The following is a 22,312-nucleotide window of genomic DNA, read 5'->3' as shown; positions in this document are numbered from 1 at the left end:
TGGTGGTCACCAGGGGGTGGGGCTGGAGGGATAAGACATGCTGTTTAAGGGTACAAGCTTGCAACACATAGTAAATAGACCCTAGAGAGCTAATGCACAGCACAGGGAATATGCCCAACAATATTGTATCATAACCACCAAACTTGCTAACAGATTGGAACTTAAAGATTCCAGCCACTGAAAACAAAGGATAGTTTTGTAACATGACAGAGATACTAATTATTGCTACAATGGCAATCATATTACAGTCTATACACTGACCAAATTAAGATGTTGTACAACTTAAATTTACACAAGGTTATACGTCAAATGGGGCTTCTCTAGGGGCTCAGACGGTAAAGAATTTATCTGCAATGCAGGAGACCTGGGTTCGATCCCTGGGTCTGGAAGACCCCCTGGAGAAAAGGAATGGCAACCCACTCCAGTATTCTTTCCTGGATAATCCCATGGACAGAGGAGCCTGGTGGGCTCCAGAGGGGGTCGCAGAGTCAGACATGACTGAGCGACTAACACTTTCACTTTCACTTCATACATCAAATATATTTAAATTATATTTTTAAAAAAAAAAAAAAAGAAGGCAACTCCAAGATGGCTTCATCATAATACAACCTTGTCCTAATCATCTTACCTGCAAATACAAGTGCAGGTACATCCTACATGATGGATGGTAAGTTCCAACAGGCTGAGAATATGGGGACACATAGGCTCTGAGGGCAGACATGCTCTGTAACGAGAACTATGCTCCCGTAGCTACGAGCTTGTGGAAGGACACGTGGAGACCAAAGGGGCCAGAGGCCAGCACTACTTAGGGGCTGAGATCAGGAATGAGGAGAAGGAGGAAATGATAGGTATGGACGGATGTTCATGAACAGGGAGGGAGGCTAGGAAGGGGCACCAGTAAAGAAGTGGGAGGGGGAAGAAGGGACAGAAGAGCAGGCGGGGGAAGGAAGGATGGAAGACACTAGCAACAGAGAAGAGCCGAGAGGGGAGAGAAGGAGGACCCACACTTCTCCTGGGTCTCTACGTTTCCTGCTAAAAGGATTGTCCTGGGGAACAGAAGCACTAGCAAGGGCATCGAAGTTTGCTCACCTTCTGTCCGGGGATCAGCCAGCGGAGATAGAAACATAGGCAGCAAGATACAAATCGAAGAAATTAAGAGAACGTTAGCTATCCAGATAAGCCAGAGGAAGGAGAAGAAATATCTATGTATTGCAGACGGAAGAGAAGCAGAAGGTGGGTTAAGTGAGGACACCTCCAGAGGGAAGCGGACGCCTCCATCCGAGGCTGACTTGGGTCGTGCGGCCAGCAGACCCGGAAAGCATCAGAGGAGCCGAGGTCCAGATTCAAGACGGCGCCTGCACCTGAGGACAGCGGTTTGGGAGTGAGGGGTCAGGAGACAGAGGGCAGAGCAGTGCAAATGAAGAGGAGAAGGTCATAGCATGGTTCTTGTGAAACCAAGACTCTCAGGCACGCAACCCCTAAACATGTGCCTCTTATTGGCAAGATGTCTGTAGCTATATTTATGCCCATGTTTGTTCACTGCTCAGTAGTCATTTGTCCACCTGCCACGGATGTGCTATCCATCTTAATAAGTCTATCAGAACAGAACCCACAGGCTTCATCCTTCTTGAGTAAGGGGTGCATGATACAGCATCACACAGCATGGTATGTGACGGATGACTTCTGATGGGGCCACAGATCTCTTGGTGGTGAGGATGGTGTAAACACAGCCCACGAAGCTAATCCAAATGTTTCGCTGACTCTAACCATGTCACTGACAGTGGAGAGTGTGACAAGAAGTCAGGTGATGACCAGGGTTGTGCAGAACGCAGCCAATAGGAATTTCTGTTAATGACGGGGAGGGTGGACATGATGATGACGAAGTCGTGATCTCTGCAAAACTAGGTCAACACTTGTGAGATAAGATGTGTGTGTGTGTGTGTGTGTGTGTGTGTGTGTGTGTGTGTGTGTGGAAGAGAGGGAGAGGGACTGAGAGACAGAGATTGCCCACAGATCACTTCTGGTTAAACCATAGCGTCACCTGCCCTGGGGGCCTTCCTAGAAACACCTCAAAAGTTCAAAGTCAATAACCATCCCTTTTCCCTAAAATACCTAATAAAAAAAGAAGACCAAATCAGTGGAAATCTGTGGACACACTTCCTTTCTCTTTGGAGATATTTGCTGGATTTTCTTATGCAAGGAAGCTGTTACCCAGGAATTCTCCAGGAAATTTTTTTAATTATATATAGACTCTAATGGCTGAAAAGGACCTTGAAAATCATCTAAACTGTGGGGCTTTCCTGGGGATTTTTTTTTCCCCACAATACTGCTGCCAGAGCCTTGCTCCACGCCAGCCAACAAGATCACAGTCCCAGCTGGGCTGGGGCATGAACACTGTGAACACGTTTCCCAGATGACTGTGATCAACTCACATGAGAAAGAACCTTCTATTTTACAAAAGCCACCGTAACACCACACTTACGGGCAGCATCACAAGCAGAAAAGGTGTCTTCACAGCAAGTCTGGAGAACCCACGCCTCCCTGCGTGCTGCCCACCCCATCGGCAAGGCTTGCCGTCCACTCTCATTGCTGTGTGTGATGCATGCTTGGTCGTGCCTGACTCTGCGACCCCAGGGACTGCAGCCCTCCAGGCTCCTCTGCCCATGAGCTTTTCCAGGCAAGAATACTGGAGTGGGTTGCCATTTCCTACTCCAGGGATCTTCCAGACCCAGGGGTTGAACGCACATCTTCTTCATCTCCTGCACTGGCAGGCAGATTCTTTACCACTGCCCACTCTGATGAAAAGCCTGGGAACTTTCCCAGTGCCCCAGTGGTTAGGGTTTCATCTTCCAATGCAGGGGATAGAGTTCGATCACTGGTCCAGGAGCTAAGATCTCACATGCCTCATGGCCAAAAAGCCAAAACATAAAACAGAAGCAATATTGTAACAAATTCAATAAAGACTTTTTTAAAAAGATTATATATAGACCAGGGATCTGGGTGGAGGGGATGAAAAAAAAAAAAAGAAATGCCTGGCTGGACTGGAAGGGAGGGAGAAGGAGGTTTAAGGAGAAGTTGAAAAGCTGGACCACGGCAACGACCAGCTTCTTGCAGAGCATGTCAGCGGTGCTCTGAGGCGACAGTGTCTCCCAAGTCCCTTCTGCCCAACCTCGGCGTCCCCAGGGAAGCAAGCAGGATTCAACTCCACAACACCCGCGTTCTACCCAGCCCCTTCCCAACACTGTTCACATGCATCCAGCCCTCGAGAGACCCCAGAACCCGGGAGAAACGTGCTCATACTTTCTTGGTGGGAACTTTGATCTTCAAGAATTCCGCCTCTCGGGCCAGCACCTGCCACGGGGCGTGGATCCGGACGAAGACAGAGCCCTGGCTTTTGCTCTGGAAGGGACAAAGAAGAAGAAACAGCAGCGCTTAGGAGGTCATGGCTTACATTCCAAGCTCCCCGATTCTTCCAAACAAGAAGCCCAGACGTGTTATTTCTTCCGTTTCTGGTTTTTGTTCTCTTTATACCTCACTGGGGGCCAGCCCCCTCCCACCCGTATCCCATTCATCACTTCTGGCTCAGAAATGCTCTCACCCAGAGTGGGGAAGCATTCCCCAAGAGCAGTCCCTGGAGGTCTGGGGACTTGAGAGAAAAAGAGGAATTAAAACAGTTGTGTTCAGATTTTAAATGTAAGCAATTACAGTTTTCACAGAAATCCCATCAACTACTCTTGTTGAAGTATCGCTGATTTTTAATATTGTATTAGTTTCAGGTGCTCAGCATTGTGATTCAGTCTTTTTGCAGATCATGTTCCATTACCGGTTATTACAAGATAATGGGTATAATTCCCTGCGCTGAACAGTAAACGTTCATCATCTATTTTCTAACTGCGAGTTACCTCTGCTGGCTTCAGGGAACAGTCTGGAATCTGCCTCCATACTGATATTTTCAGTAAATATTAATGTTTTATATTATAATTAATAATTTAATAAAATAATATTAAATTTTTATTTTTGTTCTACGATTTTGCTGTGTCACAACCCAAATCACAAAGTGGTTCATCTAGCCTATAAGGGACTCCCAGGTGGCTCAGTGGTAAAGAATCTGCCTGCAATGCAGGAGATTCGGGTTTGATTCCCGGTCTAGGAAGATCCCTTGGAGAGAGATATACCCACTCTGGTATTCTTGCCTGGAGAATTTCACGGACAGGAGGAGCCTGGCTGGCTACAATCTGTGCAGTCGCAAAGAATCAGACATTACTTAGCAACTAAACAACAACAACAAAAGCTAATGATAAAAATAATAAGTGTAAATGGTACAACTCAATATAATATCATAAAAAATAAATCATAGGCAGGATTTTGTGTGAATATGGCTGTGAATTTAGGTCCCAGGATATATCATTCTCTGAGTGCACTGATTTCACCCAAAAAATGTAAAATAAGGAAAGAAATGCAGTAATGAATATCTGAAAACTAGGTTTTATTGACTCAGCAGTTAATTTGGCCCCAGGCAGTGTCTGCTATAAAAATCGGTCCAGTTACAACATGAAGCTATTAGTTTCTTTTCATCTACAAAGAAAACCTCAAATTTTTTCAGAACAAGGACACAAAGGGGGAAAAATAAAACACTTTCTGACGTTAATATAATTCGTTTCATCACTAAAGAATGAAAAAAGACCAAAACAAGCAGGAAACAAAGGGCAAAAGCCTCATCATTGGTAAGAAGCTTCTAAAACTACCTGCAAAATCAATTACGAACACCGTGTTCACAAAAAAAGCAGCACAAGTCAACAGGGCAATTCCTCATCCAATGACTTCTGGGAATCCCAAAGCCCCGTGAGATGCTGGTCCATGTGCCACTGACAGGATAAAGCAGCTGAGGGCAGAGCGAGGACCAGGTCCTAGCCACCGTACTCTGCAGAGAGACGAGCTCGCAGCTTTTTGTCCCATTCTCACCCGCCCCCACACACATGCTACAGGTGAAAGCAGGCTTTGCTGGTTTCCTGAGCACCTCATGAAACAGGATGCACAGAGACCAGGGCCAGAAAGGCACCAACACTGTGGGCAGCGAACGGAATGCTCCTCACAGAAAAGCAGCAACAACCCTCTGCAAAGTCATCCTCAAAGACCAGTTGGTGTTCACCAATACAGGTCTCGGTTTAGCACTGAAGATGCCATTGGAGGCAGCCACGCACACCATCCCAAGGGCTGGGCAGAGAACCAGGTGGCTGGGAGAAGACTGCCTTTCGAACCCAACTGACAGTCAGTTCACGGTCACGAGTTCACGGATTTCTGAGTTGATGAAGAAGACAAAAAGACACTTTGTGATGCTCATAATGCAAGTGAAGACTGTCTCTCTGATTCTTAATGGCACTCGATGATCCTTTCGATAATTAAGATATCCAGAAGCTACCCCCACCTTGGGGATGAAAGCTGCTGACTTCTAAGGAGGGAGACGGAAGAAGAAACCAGGATTTCACAAGAAGACAGAACTGTGCTTTGAAAGCCTTGGATGGGCTAGAGTTGACAAGTGCCTGAAAGCAACACCCATCACCAAGATGCATCTTTATTGAGTGAATTGTGTGCCTGGATGGAGCGCAGAGGTCGTGTGCTGCAGCTCACAGAATACGCACAGGGGACCATCACCTCTCTACCCTACTGTTGGAGAGGGAAAGTTCAAACAATTTGTCCAAAGTTACACATTTAGTAGGATTTTTAGAAAAAAGGATTCGAGGGACTTCACTGGTGGTTCACTGGTTGACTCTTCAAGCTTCTATCCATGGGACTTGGGTTTGAGCCCTGATTTGAGAACTAAGATCCTGTATGCTACACAGCATGGCCAAAAATAAAGTTATATTAAAAAAAAAAAAGAACCCAAATCCAGGCAGGTTATGCTCTACCTGGTGGTTTTTAGAACATCTATTGCACATAGTTAAAAACCACATCCAAGGGCTGCAAGAGAACATAAAGACATGCATTAGACTAATATTGAATCAAAGGATGAGAGGCATCAAAGAGGCAGTCCTATGAAGAGATACAGAGTCTTTGAGACCCTAAGTGGACACAGTTCAGACAAAACCCTGGAAGCGCCTTTCAGTGAGAAATCACCCCAATTTCTCTGTCTGTCTATGACAACAATACCGGGACTGCTAGACGGAGTCATCAATTACTTGCTGCTACTTCAAATGGTAATTTAAGCTTTTCTAATTTAGTGCAAAGCAAGAGGAAGACAGAAACCATCTGTGGAGCTGACCTGAAGCCCCAGAAATGACGTTTTCAGTGAAAGATGGCAAAGGGTGCCACCATCCTTCTCTCTAAGATGAAATCATGACTATTATTGATTTTAAAATATTTGGTTTCATCTTTGTTTTCAAATTGTGGCAAACCCCTTTTTCACCTTTATCCGGAAGTGGTGCCTCAAGTGTGCACCAAATGTCCATTAAGCAGCTGCAGATGTTTGAGCAGGGTCGGGAGGGCCAGTGTCCACCTGTGATCTTGGTGGCAGACTGCTAGCTGTCCCCTGACAGCCATTCTTCTTTTCTCTATTCTTCTCTATTGATTTGGCTGCACTGGGTCTTAATTGCATCATGCAGGATCCTTCCTTGCAGTGCACAGACTCTCTAGTTGTGTGTTGGGGCCTAGTTGCTCAGCAGAATGTGGGACCTTGTTTCTAAAATGAGGCTCAGACCCTCATCTCCTGCTGGATTCTTAACCACTGAACTGTCAGGAACGTCCTTCCTTTATTTTTTAATCAAGCACATGGCCTTCCAGAAGGAAGACAGCATGCCCTTTGAAGTTAAGTGTAACCAGAACACTAATTCCTAGCCAATGTCGTACAGGTCGGGGTGGAGCAGTTCCTGGAAACTCCCTGCAAAGACACAAGTGGATGACTTCTGCCCCTTCATCCTCTTCCCTATCACTGGATCTACAGCCTGAAAGACAGATACAAGTGTCTTAGACCTCAAGGTCAAAGTCAAGGCCAGAAATAGCCAAGTATCAAGAGAGAAGTTGGGTCTTAACTCTGGATTGTCCCAGCCAATCTGGGCTGCCTCTGGGATTTTGATGTGAAAGGTAAATCACCTTGTTGAGCCCCTGTGGTTTTAGAGGGTCCATAAGCTGCAGCCCAGCCATATATTAAATGATGAAAATTGTCTCCCAACGTGGATGCCTTCGGCCCCTCCAGCAAAGCAAGGTGCTTCTCCATTCTACTCAAATGGAACCAGTTTCAAAGGAAAATAAAAGCTGGAATGCAGTTGCACTGGTGCTAACATCTAGTCATCATGTTTCTTTCATGCCATGCGACATTGTTACCTTATAAAAAGAGCAACACCGAGCTGATGGGAAATATTAGCTGATGTGACTAGCTATGTCTGCTGGAAAAAAAAAAAAAAAACATGAAAATCCCTCAGCAGAATCATCACCAAATGCAGAAGCTCTTTTTAACTAACCTAGGAATCGAAAGTTGGAGGTTAACATAGACTGAGCTAAAAAAAAAAAAAAAAGTTCCCTGTTCTCCAGGTCCAGCTGACTTCCATTCTGCTCTGGATTTGGATTCCTTTAGGGCAGGAATCCCCAACCTCCTTGGTACCAGGGACCAGTTTCATGGAAGGAAAGTTTTCTACAGACCAGGTCAGGGGAGCAGGGGCGGCTTGAGGATGATTCAAGTGCATTACTTTTCCTGTGTGCTTTATTTCTACTATTATTACATCAGCTCCACCTCAGATCATCGGGCTTTCAGCATAGGTGTGCATGCATGGAAAGTCACTTCAGCCGTGTCTGACTCTTTGCAACCCCATGGACTATAGCCCACCAGGCTCCTCTGTCCGTGGGATTCTCCATGCAAGAATACTGGAGTGGGTTGCCATGCCCTCCTCCAGGGCTTCTCCCTGACCCAGGGGTTGAAACTGTGTCTCATAAGTCTCCTGCATTGGCAGGCAGGTTCTTAATCACTAGAATCCCCTGGGAAGCCCTCCTTCAGCATAGGATGGGAATAGAAAGAGCTTGGGCTTTGGATTCATGTAGATTAGGACCTGGATCCTGGATTTTACAGCTGTAGCGCACTGGGCAAGTCAGTCAGCCAAGAGAGTCACAGTTTCTTCATGTGAACAAGGAAGATGAGAAACACCGCAGAGCTACTAAGAGGAACTGAGGTGCTGAACGGGAGATTCCTGCTGTGAGGTCTGAATGTGAACCATTCACTAAGTGTCAGCCATTGCAAAGACTGAGGATTCACTCTTTCCAATCAAGATGACAGCCTTTTTACTGCAGGGACAGGGTCTGACACTTCATTTGTGCCCCCCAAGCACCTAGCACAGGCTGGACACAGAATAGGTCCTCCCAGAGTTCTTGCAAATGATAGAATAGACCAGTAGCTCAGGCAGTAAAGAATCTGCCTGCAATGCAAGTTCGATCCCCTGGTCAGGGAGATCCCCTAGAGGAGGGCATGGCAATCCACTGCAGTGTTTTGCCTGGAGAATCCCATGGACAAAGGAGCCTGGTGGGCTATAGTCCATGGGGTTGCAAAGAGTCAGACATGGCTGAAGTGACTTTCCATGCATGCACACCTATGCTGAAGCCGGACATGACTGAAGTGACTTACGCACTCCTGTTGGATTAAAATCCTGGTTTGCTAACTGCCTTGAAGTTTTTGTGTGTTCTCACTCAGTCATGTCCGACTCTTTGCGGTTCATGGGCTATAGCCCACCAGGTTCTTCTGTCCATGTAATTTTCCAGCAAAATACTGGAGTGGATTGCCATCTTCTGCTCTGGGGAATCTTCCCGACCCAGGGATTGAACCCACATCTCTTGCATCTCCTGCACGGGCAGGTGGATTCTTTACCACTAGCACCATATGGGAAGCTTGCTCAAAGTTTCTTTTGTCTATAGGACTTTCAAAATGTCCCATGGACCTACGGGAATCTGCTGGTTCAAAGTATTATTCACCTCCAGAATCTGAGGACATGGTCAGAAAGCATTACTTTGTGAAACCAACCTGAAATTTAACATTAAAGTATAAGAAATTAGGCAACAGGACATATAATCCATCCCTAGAAGAGATTTCGTAAATAACTTATCACGGTGACTGGAGGAGCTCCCAAATCTCACCAGGCAACTAAAAACCAAGTTCATGTAAAATAAGCTGTAACATATAATTTGGTTCTGGTCATCAGAGAAAGGAGCACCAACTCACAAAAGTTTCTCTAATGCATCCATCTTGGGGATGCACTTATCCCTGGGGTAACAAATGTGAAATACGTGACAGGGAAGGAACGTCCCTCCAGCGCAACTGAAAGGTCTCATAAAACCATGCAGCTCCTTTCACTGTGACTCCATTAAAAAAAAAAAAAAACACTAAAAATTCTGTCTCTCCAGTTCTTGGGTTTCAAGAGGAAGCACTCAAGAAAAGGCTGACCATGCTCTGGTCAGAGGAAATGGACTGTCCTCAGCCGTCACCTGACTCCTAGCTCTTTCAGTCTCTCAGTGGGTATTTTCAGCTGGTTTTCTTCACCTCCAGGTAAACCGACAGAACCCTGAGTACACAGGAGGCAAGGGCAGCTCCCCATCTTGAACCTGTGCCCTAACTCGTCTGCCAGTCTCTCCCTTCCTCCCTCTTCTTTCAAGAAGGTGTGATACATATGCACAGTGGAATATTACGCAGCCATTAAAAAGAATGAAAGAATGCCATTTGCAGCAACATGGATGGACCTAGAGAGGGTCACACTGAGTAAAGCAAGTCAGACAGAGAAGGAGAAATATATGACATCCCTTAGATGTGGCGTCTAAAAAGAAAAGACACAAATGAACTTACAAAACACAAAGAGACTCACAGACTTAGAAAACAAACTTACGGTTACTGAGGGGGAAGGGATGGTTAGAGACTTTGGGAAGGTCATGCCCACACTGCTACATTTAAACTGGATAACTAACAAAGACCTATTGTATAGCACATGGAACTCTGCTCAATGTATGTGCCAGCCTGGATGGGAGATGGGTTTGGGGAAGAATGGATACATCTATGGACAGTGACTACAGCTATGAAATTAAAAGACACTTGCTCCTTGGAAGAAAAGCTATGACAAACCTAAACAGCATTTTAAAAAGCAAAACCATCACTTTCCCGACAAAAGTTTGTATAATCAAAGCTATGTTAATCTGTACAGATGTGACAGTTGGACCATACAGAAGGGTAGGCGCCAAAGAATTGATGCCTTCAAATTGTGATGCTGAGGAAGACTCTTGAGAGTCCCCTGGACTGCAAGGAGATCAAACCAGTCAATCCTAAAGGAAACCAGTCCTGAATATTCACAGGAAGGACTGATACTGAAACTGAAGCTCCAATACTTGGGCCACCTGATGCAAAGAGCCAACTCATTGGAAAAGATCCTGATGCTGGGAAAGACTGAGGGTAGGAGAAGTGGGTGACAGAGGATGAGCTGGTTGGATGGCATCACTGACTCAATGGACATGAATTTGAGCAAACTCTGGGAGGCAGTGAAAGACAGGGAGGCCTGGCATGCTGCAGTCCACGGGGTCGCAAAGAGTTGGACACAACTGAGTGGCTGGAACAACAACATATGTATGGCTGAGTCCCTTCACTGTTCACCTGAAATTACCTCAACATTGTTAACTGGCTATACTCCAATACAAAATAAAAAGCTTAAAGTTAAAAAAAAAAAATAAAGTAAATCCAACAGCAAGCAGATCTGATCACACAAGCTCTGTCTAGTAGTCCTGGTATTGCTCAAGTTTCCACCTGACCAGGAGCCCTTATACAGGCCTCTCAGGAGGGCATCTCTGTTCCTCTCGGTAGCCCCAGGTCCTCACTGCATCCACAGGTCACCACTCCCAGCCCTAGAGGTCTATTGCATCGGCATGCGTGTATCATCAGCCTGAGTGTCTCTTGATGCTCACAAAACACAGTTGAACTGAACTGGAGCTGGAGGTTCCTGGAACCTCTGTGCCTTATAGGATTGTAAGGGTTTTGCAGCATTAAGGAAAAGAATAAGAGATGCTCTGATGAATAAAGGAAGTCTTGGGTCGCTCTACTTGCCAGCCATCAGATTTCCACATGCTATTCAACACCCCTGTACTGACGCCTCAAAGCAGGGCCAGCTGACGGCCATGGTGCTTTTCAGAAGACAGAACTGACTTGGCCCGAGGACTCTGGAGTTTGAAGAGCTCTCCAGCAATGCTTTACATCTTTCTCAAGTAGGGAATGAAGACCCAGGGCCCAGAAGGCTGAGTTGCTAGGTTATGGACATACAGCTAGCTAGTAGCTGGGCCAGGAATGGAGTCCAGGTCTCCCAGATCGCGGTCCATCCCTTGGTGCTTGTGGCAGCAGCACATACCCGAGGGCTCTCAACCTACCAGGGCAGTCCAGTGTCCCTCTCCCTTCACGAGAGATTAGGTGGATAGGGGACAGGGGGCTGGGATGGGGGAAATCGTGCCCCAAGCCACCTCTCTCTGGAGCTCCAGCCACCGCTCAAAACCCTCGTTAGGGACTGGAGGTCACGCACTCCTGGTGAGGTTATCCATATTGTTTATGTCTCGTTGTTGTTTTCCAGAGATTGCATGTGGCTGCACCGGACCATGTCCTCCCTCTGGAGAGACAAGAGTGAATGGGAGGCAGTCCCAGCCAAATGCTGGAAACCGATACTCCACAAGCCTCCTTCCCCTGCAGCCCGGCCAAGCCACCCCGACGCTAACCCCAGACGCCTGCGTGTGCTCCAGGCCCAGCCCTGCCGTGAGAACACCAGCTGCAGTGCATCGAGGTCCCAGATCGAGGCTGCCAGGGTGGGCGGTGGGGAGACGATAGAGAGGGACCAAGGGGGGCAGACACCTCCCAGATGTCCCCCACCCAGGTCACCTCAGATCTATGAGGATCAAGGAGGGTGAGACAACCCCCCCCCCCGCCAGGGGTGCCCACATTCTCAGATCACCAAGGTTGACGTCCATGCAGCTGGAGAAGTAACACCAGGCAGCCTGAGACTGTGGCCAGTGCAGGCATCATTGCAGAATAAGGAGAAGGGCGGGGTGCATGAAGAGCCGGGAGCAGGGAATGCCTCATGCCCCCTGGAGGAACACCTGGTCAACCCATGTCATTATTAAGACCAAAGACTTAACTTCCTGCAGGAACTTCCAACCCATGGTCGGGGGACAGGCTCCACCTGGGCCTCCCGAAGACACAGCGACTTGGAATTAAGCTCAGGGAAGAACTTCCTGACTGGCAGAGGAAAGGTGAAACCCTGTTTTCCTGGGAGACCCGGAATGATTCTCCTCTCTAACCCTCTCCTCCCGGGGCCAAGGGGAGGATGCATGCATGATCGGTAAAGATGGAGGGCAGGGCCAATTGCCCATGAATGCTGTCCCAGGGACCATCCCCCAAAATAGCAGCAGATGACTGCTCTCATGGGAAAGGCTACCCCTAGTCCCCAAGCAAAGACTGGGAACAGTCCGGCCAGGGTCCTATGGAGATGGAAACCCAGCCACTCTTTTCTTAATTTTGTCAAAACAAAGAGCCATCACCAAAAGTTCCCGGGAGTGGGAGGTGGCCTTCCGTGGGGGGTGGACCCCTTGCATCGGCTACCAGAATGGAGAGGCACCCAGAAGAGATGATCTCTGGACCTGGCCATACAGGATTTAATCTGTGCACTGGGACCACTGTGCTCCAGAGAGAAGCCACCTAGGAAACCTCTGTTCAAGCCCAGGGGAAGAGGAATTGGGGAGGGGGGAACCCAGCAAAAATTAAGGGGTCAGATCCTCTTTTATACCAAGGGCCAAGAAAACCATTTCCTCATCTAATCCTTTAGCTGCAGGGCCCCCCCAGGGCAACCCAGCACCCTGGAAGGACTGGGACCACATGAGGTGTCAGCAACAGAGTGGAATTAAGTGTTCCCTGGGCTTCTGTCCATCTCAAAAACCCACAGAAGCAGTGGGGGAAATCGTCACCCCTGCCATGGTCATGGAAAGGTCACGGGTACTAGGGTCTGCAGACTCACTGGGTCTCGGGCCCCACCTCTGTCACTTCCCAGCTGCATCACTTGGGGCTTTGTGTTTTGTTTTAAAGATTTTTTTTTTTTATGATGTGGCTCATTTTTTAAAGTTTTTATTGAATTTGTTACAATAAGGCTTCTGTTTTATGCTTTGGGTTTGGGGGCTGGGAGGCATCTTAGGGGAATCTTAGACCCCCCCAACTAGGGATCAAACCTGTATCTCCTGCATTGGAAGGGGAAGTCTTAACCATGGGACCGCCAAGGAAGTCCCTGCCACACCATTTTTGGCAAGTCACCAAAGCACTGTTAAAATAATTGTGGTGGTGGTTTAGCTGCTAAGTCGTGTCCGACTCTTGAGACCCCATGGACTGTAGCCCACCAGGCTCCTCTGTCCATGGGATTTCCCAGGCAAGATTACTGGAGTAGGTTGTCATTTCCTTCTCCAGGGGATCTTCCCAACCTACGGATAGAACTCAGGTCTCCTGCATTGCAGGCAGATTCTTTACCAACTGAGCCACCAGGGGAGCCCATTAAAATAATTGCAATGATTAATAATAATACCACCTGGAGGGCAGAAGGAAGGACTCTACAAGGGACTCATGGACCCTTCTGTGGGTGGTGGATATACTCATTACCTTGATTATATGGTAGCTTCATGGGTTTGTACATATGCCAAAGTCAACAGATTAGATCATTTTAAATATGTGCAGTTTATTATAATTAATTATACCTCAATAAGGCTAGAAAAAAAGATATGCAAAAATATAAAACAATGCCATACTTTCTTACAATTTTTTGCTTTGAAAAATATTATTTTTCATTAAGATGTTATTTATAACATGTTAATTATGTTTAATAAAAATATTATTTATTTATAATATGTTATATATTGTTGTTGTTTAGTCGCTAAGTCATGTCTGACCCTTTGTGACCCCATGGACTGTAGCCCACCAGGCTCTGTCCATGGGATTTCCCAGGCAAGAATACTGAATGAGTTGCCATTTCCATCTCCACGGGATCTTTGATCCCTTCTCAACCCAGGAATCGAACCCAAGTCTTCCTGAATTACAGGTGGATTCTTTACTGCTGAGCCACCAGGGGAGCCCAAATCTGGTTAGTTTTTAATTAATAAATAGGCACTGGGCTTCCCAGGTGGCTCAGTGGTAAAGAATCTACCTGCCAATGCAGGAGATACAAGAGATGAGGGTTTGATCCCTGGGTCCAAAAATACCCTGGAGTAGGAAATGGCGACCCAGTCCAATATTCTTGCCTGGGAAATCCCATGGACAGAGGCGCCTGGCGGGCTCCAGCCCATGGGGTCGCAGGGTTGGAAACAGCTGAGCACATACACATACAAGATATTCAAAAAGCTAGTACTGATTCCGTGATCTCTCAGAATCAAATGAGATTATACGCAGAAAAGTGTTTTGCAAACTCCACAGTATGTATTAATATAAAAGAATTTTTAAAGAGAAAGTTCAGGGGTAGCCATTGCCAAATCTCTGCCCTGGGACTCAAAGTGCAGAGAGCATCTCCTGCCCCTTGACCTCCACGGGATGCTCCCACGCTTCTCGGATCCCACTTGAGAGAAATCATATCTGAGCCCACCCACCATGCCAACAGTTCCTGGCTCACCTGAACACCCCCGAGTGAAGTTAAAGGAGTTTTTCCCTGGGAGTTTAGACTGTGGGGATAACAGACAGAACAGAATCCAGGAGTGAGAGACCAAATTTCTACCCAAGAAGAGGATAAAACTCCAAACGCCCAGAAGATGTTGGCAGAAAAGAGAGGGCCTCTCCCGAAACCAGGCTCCCGACACAGAGGTCCAGCCCCAAACAGAGGGGAGAAGGTCATGGATAAACCAGAGGAAAATACTGCCCTTTCTGATTCGTCACAGAACAATTCTGGACAGTTGACAATCCCCAAGTAGAATCAGATGTTGCAGACGCCAGCTCTCAGCAACCCCTCACCCCACCAGGATACTGAGAGCACGTCAAGGCCCAGAGAAATGGAAGGCAGCTGCCAGGCAGGGGGCTGGGTGGCTGATACTGATAGCTACCTTGATCAAGGATGATTGACAGGTCCTGACTGCACTGGGACAGTCTCAGGTTATTTCTTCTGCTCCATTGTTCTATCCAGTGTGACATCTTAGTTAGTATTACCCAAAAAGTCCCAGATTGGCCAATGAATCATAGAGTCACCCTATGGATCACCAAGTTCAACAGCCATCATACCTTTGGGCAGGAAAACCCAGTATCTCTTTCCTGACCTGCATGTGATAAATGTCCCATGCAGAGAAAAGCATTTCCGGGCATTTAAAAGCCCATCATGTTACTCTAAAAAGTACCCATCTCTCTCATTATTCCTCCTAACTCAAAACTTATGTCATTTCTTGATTCAGATGCTTGTCTTCCCTCCTCCGGACACTTCTATAAAACCTTCAGACCATCAGTCATCAACTCCCCTTGTCTCCCCTCCAAAAGATGTGGCCTTGCTGTGTCTGAGCAGTGACTCACCCCTCCCTGAAGGAATAGCTCCACTGTTTCCTACAATTCAATCATCCCAGCATATTTCAATTTAACAAGTATTTATTAGGCAACAACCGTGTGATCAGCAATGTGCTAAGAGTTAAGGGCACACAGAAGAAATATAAACTGTCATACAGCTTCCAGTCTCCTTGGAAACCAGATAAATGATATCTAACACATGAGACAAATCAATAACATCAAGACTGGGGTGATTAATGCCCAAATGGACAGGACAACTAATGAACGCTCATTTGTTGGCCATCTCCCCTTTCACTCATCAATAATTGCCAGGTTTTAAGCCCAGAGAAATAAGCCTCCCAGTTCTCAGCGATATATTTGACTCCAACACCAATTCCAAAATCACCCCCCATCACAGTTATTGGTTCTGGAATATGTTTGTAATGCAATCGGAACCAATTAAGATATGAGGAAATGTTGGCTAGGGTTTCAGGACAAAGCGGCTTTCTCTTTCTGCCAGAACGCTGGGGAGAACAGTGGTCATCAGGGGAAGGCCTGCGTCAGCCAAGGGACCACTGAGTAGGCAGAGGATGGAATGGACTCTGCAAAAGGTTGAGCAGAAAGGTAAAGAAATAAGGGGTCCTTGGGGACATCCTGTGAGTTGCTGGATCAATCCTCAACAGACTTACTTTCTGATTACATGAGATTATAAATTCCCTTTGTTTTGTTTTTTAAAACAGTTGAGTTGGGTTGTCCGTTAACAGAACCAAGAGTTCTCAGTGATGTAAGAAACCAGTGGAAGAGCTGACTCTGGGCTGGAGGGGCCAGAAAGGAGGGCCTGGAGGACAAGGAACCGACTTCAAATATCATGACAGAATTTATATATGGTGTGGGTGGCATTAGTGATGCTGGGGAGCCAAGGGCTGAGATGTGGCCACACCATCCACTATGTTGCTGTTGCCCATGAACCTCACAACAGCGACCTTGATGGGTCAGCCCTGTGCGTTCCCCTGGATTCATTACATCCTCAACAAGATAAACAATAACAAGTCCTCCATCAGGGAACCCCGAGAGAATGCCTCCCTCCTTCTCCTTCTCAATGGAGCTGGGAACCACTTCCTATTTTCCAGCGAGACCAGAAGTGCAGCAGACAGGCAGTGACTGTCCACCTGCTCTGGGGTTGGGTCTAGGCCACGGTCCACAGAATGAAGGAGAAGCCTCCCAGGGGTGGCTGTGACCTCCTCTAGGCGAGAGGAGGCAGGCTTCTTGAAGGCATACTTCTGACTCTTCTAGGAATCATTAGCCCTAAGTAATAGAGGTCTTATACAGGGAGGCAGGCTTTGCACAAGTACAAAGAAGCTGTACAACCTTTTACAACTTAGTCACAAGCTTTCTTCAGCCAAAGAATGATTTCTTCCAACCAAACATTGCATGGGGCTGCCCACACTGACCTCTGGAAGCCAGAGCTCCACCTGCTCACCCGGACTTGGCCCTGAAATGTTCTCTGCGTCTCTGCTCTACAAACCACAGGAGTTGTACCACCCCCTTCGGAAATGGGTGGGAGCTCTTCTGTCACAATGACTGAGCAGCATCGCTACCATTTACTGAATGAAGGAGAAGGATGTCAAACATGCCTCAAGGGCCTTGGAAGTCCCACCCAAGGGGTGGAAAAAATGATCTTTCCTGAAACATAGGCTTCCCTGGTGGCTCAGAAGATAAAGTGTCTGCCTGCAATGCAGGAGACCTGGGTTTGATTCCTGGGTCGGGAAGATCCCCTGGAGAAGGAAATGGCAACGCACTCCAGTACTCTTGCCTGGAAAATTCCATGGACGAAGGAGCTGGTAGGCTAAAGTTCATGGGATCACTGAGTCAGACATGACTGAGCAACTTCACTCACTCACTCACTCCTAAAACATAAAATGTTCCATCAAGAATCACTGCCCTAGGGCTCAGAGAGACTTCGAAACCAATGTGCTACCCACAGATCTTCAGACTTGACCTAAAAGCTGGAGTTAACAATGATGACACAATCCTACCTCCCTGACTCTACCTCCATCCCACCAGACTCAGCCTTGAGAGACATTCAGGTAGGATTTAGAGAAGTTGGTTTATGAGTACAATGTGCTCAGTCACTCAGTCATGTCTGACTCTCTGCAACCCCACAGACTGTAGCTGGCCAGGCTCCTCTGTCCATGAGATTCTCCAGGCAAGAAAACTGGAGTGGGTTGCTGTTTCCTTCTCCAGGGGATCTTCCTAACCCAGGGATCGAACCTGAGTCTCTTGCATCTCCTGCATTGGCAGGCAGATTCTTTACCATGAGGGCCACCTGGGAGGCCCTCATTTATGAGTAAAGGCTATTAAATTAACTAAAACCTAGATCTTGGCCTGACAGAGATGCACTGATCAGGGACACTCAGAAAAAGTGAGAAAAAGGAACAGAGAAGTTGACCATTCTGTGGACTTCCAAAAATATCCAGAATTAACTCATCTGCCAAGGGGACCATGAAAATAATCCATCAGCCCAGTGTGGTTGGGAGGCCAGGGGATGAAGCAGATGGGGTACCTGAGAGCTGAGAGCATTAAAGGAAAAGCTCAGAGAGGCTCAGCTTCAACCCTTGGCTCTGCCATTGACTTCCTGTGTGATCACAGAGACGCGAGGCGGTCTCTCTGAGACTCAGTTTCCTTTTTGGTAAAATAGAAAAATAACAACCCAGAAGCAGCAGTACCAGTGAGCCCATGGCATACTAGTGAAGATCAGCAAGAAGAGAAAGGCCCTACACACGGTGCCTGGCGTGGGACAAGCAGGTGCTCGAAACCAGTAATAACTGGTTTCTGCAGGCGGAGTCGCCCAGCCAAAGGAATTTGAATCGGGGGTTTGTGCAATCCTGATTCCAGCTTCCTCCCTTCTTTCCCAGAAAAACCTGGCTCCCGGGGCATTTTTTTTCTCTGTATGAGGCGAGAGCCCTGTTTGGAACATGTCCCGTCTACGCAGCCAAAACACGCTTTTCCACGGTGCATCTCTGCACACACACCTCAAGGAACTGGCCCTGCCAGAGGCCCCTCCCCACGGCCCCAGGTCTGGAAGAAAAGGGTCATCAACCACACTAATTAAATCTGCAGATGATAACAAACCGGGTGGTGCTGCAAACAGCACCAGAGAGGATGAGGAAATAAACGTGGAGGGACCTGGGGAGTTTAGGAAATATGGGAAAGGAAATAACAAAATGAGAGTCGATGCTGAAGAATGCAAGCGACACTAACTGGGGGGAATAATCAGAAGCATGGACTCTGGCGCTAGTGGAGGGAGGGGCAGGCTGGGAAAAGGCTGAGGAGATGAAGTCTTGTGGGGGATGACAGGTGGCAAGTGGGAGAGTGGGGCACAAGAGAGGAGCTGTAGCGAGCTGGGCTCCAAGCCTGGGGGTGAGAGCTGACACAGTGTGTGCAACTGCGGCAGACCCAGGTCCTGGGCCCAGGTGGCAGGGCTGAGCCAAGCAGCCCTCTCCAAGGTGGGCCTCCATCCACACCTCCTCCAAGAAGCCCACCCAGACTACTCACCTGTCACTCATCTGTGACAAGCAGTCCCATATTTGATTGGTGGGCATCTTTCCAGGTCTGACTTCCATATTGACACCAAGCTCTCAGCTCCCAGGGGCAATGCCCCAGCTCCCAAGTTCACTAGTATGCCTAGGGGAAGTTCTCTACAGAAAGGAGGGTGACACCATCTTCAACAACACAAGAAAGAGCAGGATTTCTGTCTGCAAGTCCTTATGGGTCAAGGTCATGTCTGAGGCTTCTCCGCCATCTCTACACCCTCAATGCTGGTGCAATGCTCAGGGCACGGTGCCCCTGAGCCAATGCAGGTCTGTTTAACCCGTTTTCAGGCATAACACAAACCCTAGGGTAGGTGCAAGAGGATGAAGGATGTGTCTGTGGAACACGATGTGTGTGACAGGGACTCTTCTGATGTCACCATCCAGGATGCTCCAGGGGCCTCCCTAAGGCGCCCTCCTGCTCTCAGATGAAGACCTATAACCAATAATCACAGTCCGTAATAATCGGGAGAAGAAGGTCTAACACTTGCCGTGCAGAGAAATCTCACGGCCGCCGAGATGACCCCCAAGTCAGGCTTCCATGGAGAAGGGCGGGAGCCCCTCTAAACCCAAACACTCTTAAGAACATGTTCTCATCACACAAGTGTGCCTTAAGGGAGGAAGGAAGCTAATACCAAGCATCAGCTTGAAGCTCAGTCCCCTTTGGGACTGAGCTCCATCAGGAGCAACAGGAGGGAAAGTAAATGCTAACCATTCTGGAGAGACTCCCTGGAGAGGCCGGGATAGAGGGATTTTTCAAGTGCCTTCTACACAAAGCAGGTTTTTTCTCTTGCAGTGCAGGAGACCTGGGTTTGATCCCTGGCTTGGGAAGATTCTCTGGAGGAGGGAATGGCAACCCATTCCAGTAGTCTTGCCTGGAAATTCCCATGGACAGAGGAACCTGGCGGGCTACAGTCCATGGGGTCACAAAGAGTCGGACAAGACTGAGTGACTAACACTTCCACTTTCACTTTTTCCCAGCATCCGCACCGTCCACTAGGACTGACAGGACCAACAGAGGGATGGCAGAAACCCACCGTGGGAGGGGCAAGACCCCAGGTCGCCTACAGGCCCAGCCCACTGGGAGCCCCTGGCTGGCTGGAAAGCCCAGCACAGCCCACTTAGAATCCTTCACAGACCTTGCACACAGGACGTGTCCAGGAAGCTTCATGAATGTTTCCAAGGCCAGAGAAATCTGGAGAGGGTGCATCCTCTAAGCTCCTTTATATCCATCCTACAATCCAGAATATCAGAGAAGCAGCCCAGAAACTAGTCCCGAGATATCCTATAACCAGGTCCAGGTAAGTAAGAAAACAGGAAAATGTGTTTTCAATCCTCCTCCTCCTGGCGGCCAGCTGTTTTCAAAAGCTCTCCACGGGCTCTTTCACACGTCTCTGGCCTTGCACCAGAGGGTCTGTGCCCTGGGCATTCATGTGGGCTGAACTGCCTATCACTGGCCCCACATCCTTTCCAACTAACAGAGGCCCTGGGATGTCCCCAGGAAGCTCACTCTGTTAGACTCTCACCCAGGGACTTCCAAGTGACAAGTCTGTCTATGACGAGGCCGCCCTTCTGAGGCACTGGAGGCCAATGAAGGTCTGATTCCACCAGGTGAACTGAGATAGGGCTTTGAAGACTTAACCCCACCAGTGACTCACAGGAGACCTCAGCCCACAGGAAGGCTGATGGGGGGACATGGGAGGGGCCCCAGGGCATTTCTCAAGAGGCTCAAATCACACCACTTGGGCGGTGGCTGCACAACTCTGTACATACAGTCCAAACCACCAGGCTCCACACTTGGGAAAGATGCACTTGACAGCTCTCAATTTTCCGAGAACCACGTACCCAAACCTCCATCTCTGCTCACGAAGAGGGCCGTCCCTGCCAGGACTCTGGACAAGCTTCCTAAACAGTCTTGATCTCAGGAAAAGGACGTGGCCCTGGTCCCAGGAGGAGGCTGCTATAATGGAAAAACGCAAAAGAACAAACAAACAAACAAAAAATACCGGGCTCCAGAATCTGACAGCTCCGTCAGATTTTTATGATCTTATACAAAATTTTTATGATCTTATATGACATTGTTTGGTGGTTACTCCTCCTCTCTGAGTGCTGATCCGTGGAATAGAGGACAGGCCGCCCTTCAGGGGTGAGGAGGTGTGGGGACGTGGTCCACGGCACCCCCGTGGCAGGTGCATGTCACATGTTCCCTTCAGTGACAAGACACTGTTTGCACTGGAGCCTTTTTCGTTTCAGTGTTTGGTGACCTGGGCTGGACACTGAGGTTCCTACAAGTGAGTTATTTCCATGCTACTGTAGATAACTGAGGCCAATGCCTGTGTGCGTGTGTGCGCAGTTGTGTCCAGCTCTTTGCCACCCTATGGACCGTAGCCCGCCAGGCTCCTCTGTCCATGGGATTCTCCAGGCAAGGATACTGGAGTGGGTTGCCATTTCCTCCTCCAGGGGATCTTCCCAACCCAGGGATCGAACCCACATCCCCTGAGTCTCCTGCATTGGCAGGCGGATTCTTTACCAGTGAGCAACCTGGGAAGCTCAAATAGGCTAATAATTGGCTTTCCAGCCAGCCAGGGGTGAAAGGGAGGGGTGAGGACTGGGGGAAGGCCCTGAAAGGTCAGAACTGGCTAACTGTGCCCAGAAGTGCCTGACACAGCCTTCTTTCTTCCGCGCCCTCAGGATACCTAGTGTCCTTGGTTCTTGAACTCTGGCCTCCAGCTCTCCTGCTGGACCCGCTATGCCTCTGACTCCAGACAGCACTGGGGTCGCCGTGCAGATGGCAAACACTGTCCGTCATTTGCTGGTCTCCATGGGCAAATACTGTCCACCTCGCTCTGCACCAAATGTCCCCTTCCTTCCCTCCCCATCCCCATGCTCACCATCCACCTCTCTGGGGGATTCAGGCCAGAGCCAGCCCAGCACTTGGGGAGCCAGGGAGCCCCTGGAAGGATGAAGCGGGGAAGAGCACGTCCCGTGGACTGGGGAGGGGCTGAGCTGTAGCATCCTTGCCGGCTGTGCTTCTGGCCTTTCCGTCAATACGACGGGACCAACGAGGTGTTTCTGTCCATCACCGAAGATGCACGGCATCCCGAATGACTCCTCCTCGAGTTGACGGGGGTGCGTGGGAGACAAAGAAGCTGCTTGCTCAGGGCTGGCGGAGCATTTTGTGAGAAAGAGCTGCAGGTGGCCAGGGCATGTGTGACCGACCGCGCTGGGCACGGCGAAG

At 48.4% G+C, this 22,312-nt stretch overlaps 1 protein-coding gene across 1 annotated transcript in view; it reads right to left on the bottom strand.

Annotated features, from left to right (window-relative positions):
* Positions 1–22,312, bottom strand: part of ANO2 (anoctamin 2) — a 334,097-nt gene that overhangs the window by 268,573 nt on the left and 43,212 nt on the right. The window contains exon 3 of the mRNA XM_068970582.1: positions 3,301–3,399. Coding sequence (XP_068826683.1) covers positions 3,301–3,399 — 99 coding nt within the window. The remainder of the gene's footprint in view (positions 1–3,300; positions 3,400–22,312) is intronic.

The sequence above is a fragment of the Capricornis sumatraensis genome, chromosome 4, assembly GCF_032405125.1.
Source record: "Capricornis sumatraensis isolate serow.1 chromosome 4, serow.2, whole genome shotgun sequence".
In the NCBI taxonomy this organism is placed as follows: domain Eukaryota; kingdom Metazoa; phylum Chordata; class Mammalia; order Artiodactyla; family Bovidae; genus Capricornis; species Capricornis sumatraensis.
This window is presented reverse-complemented; position numbering and strand designations above follow the sequence as displayed.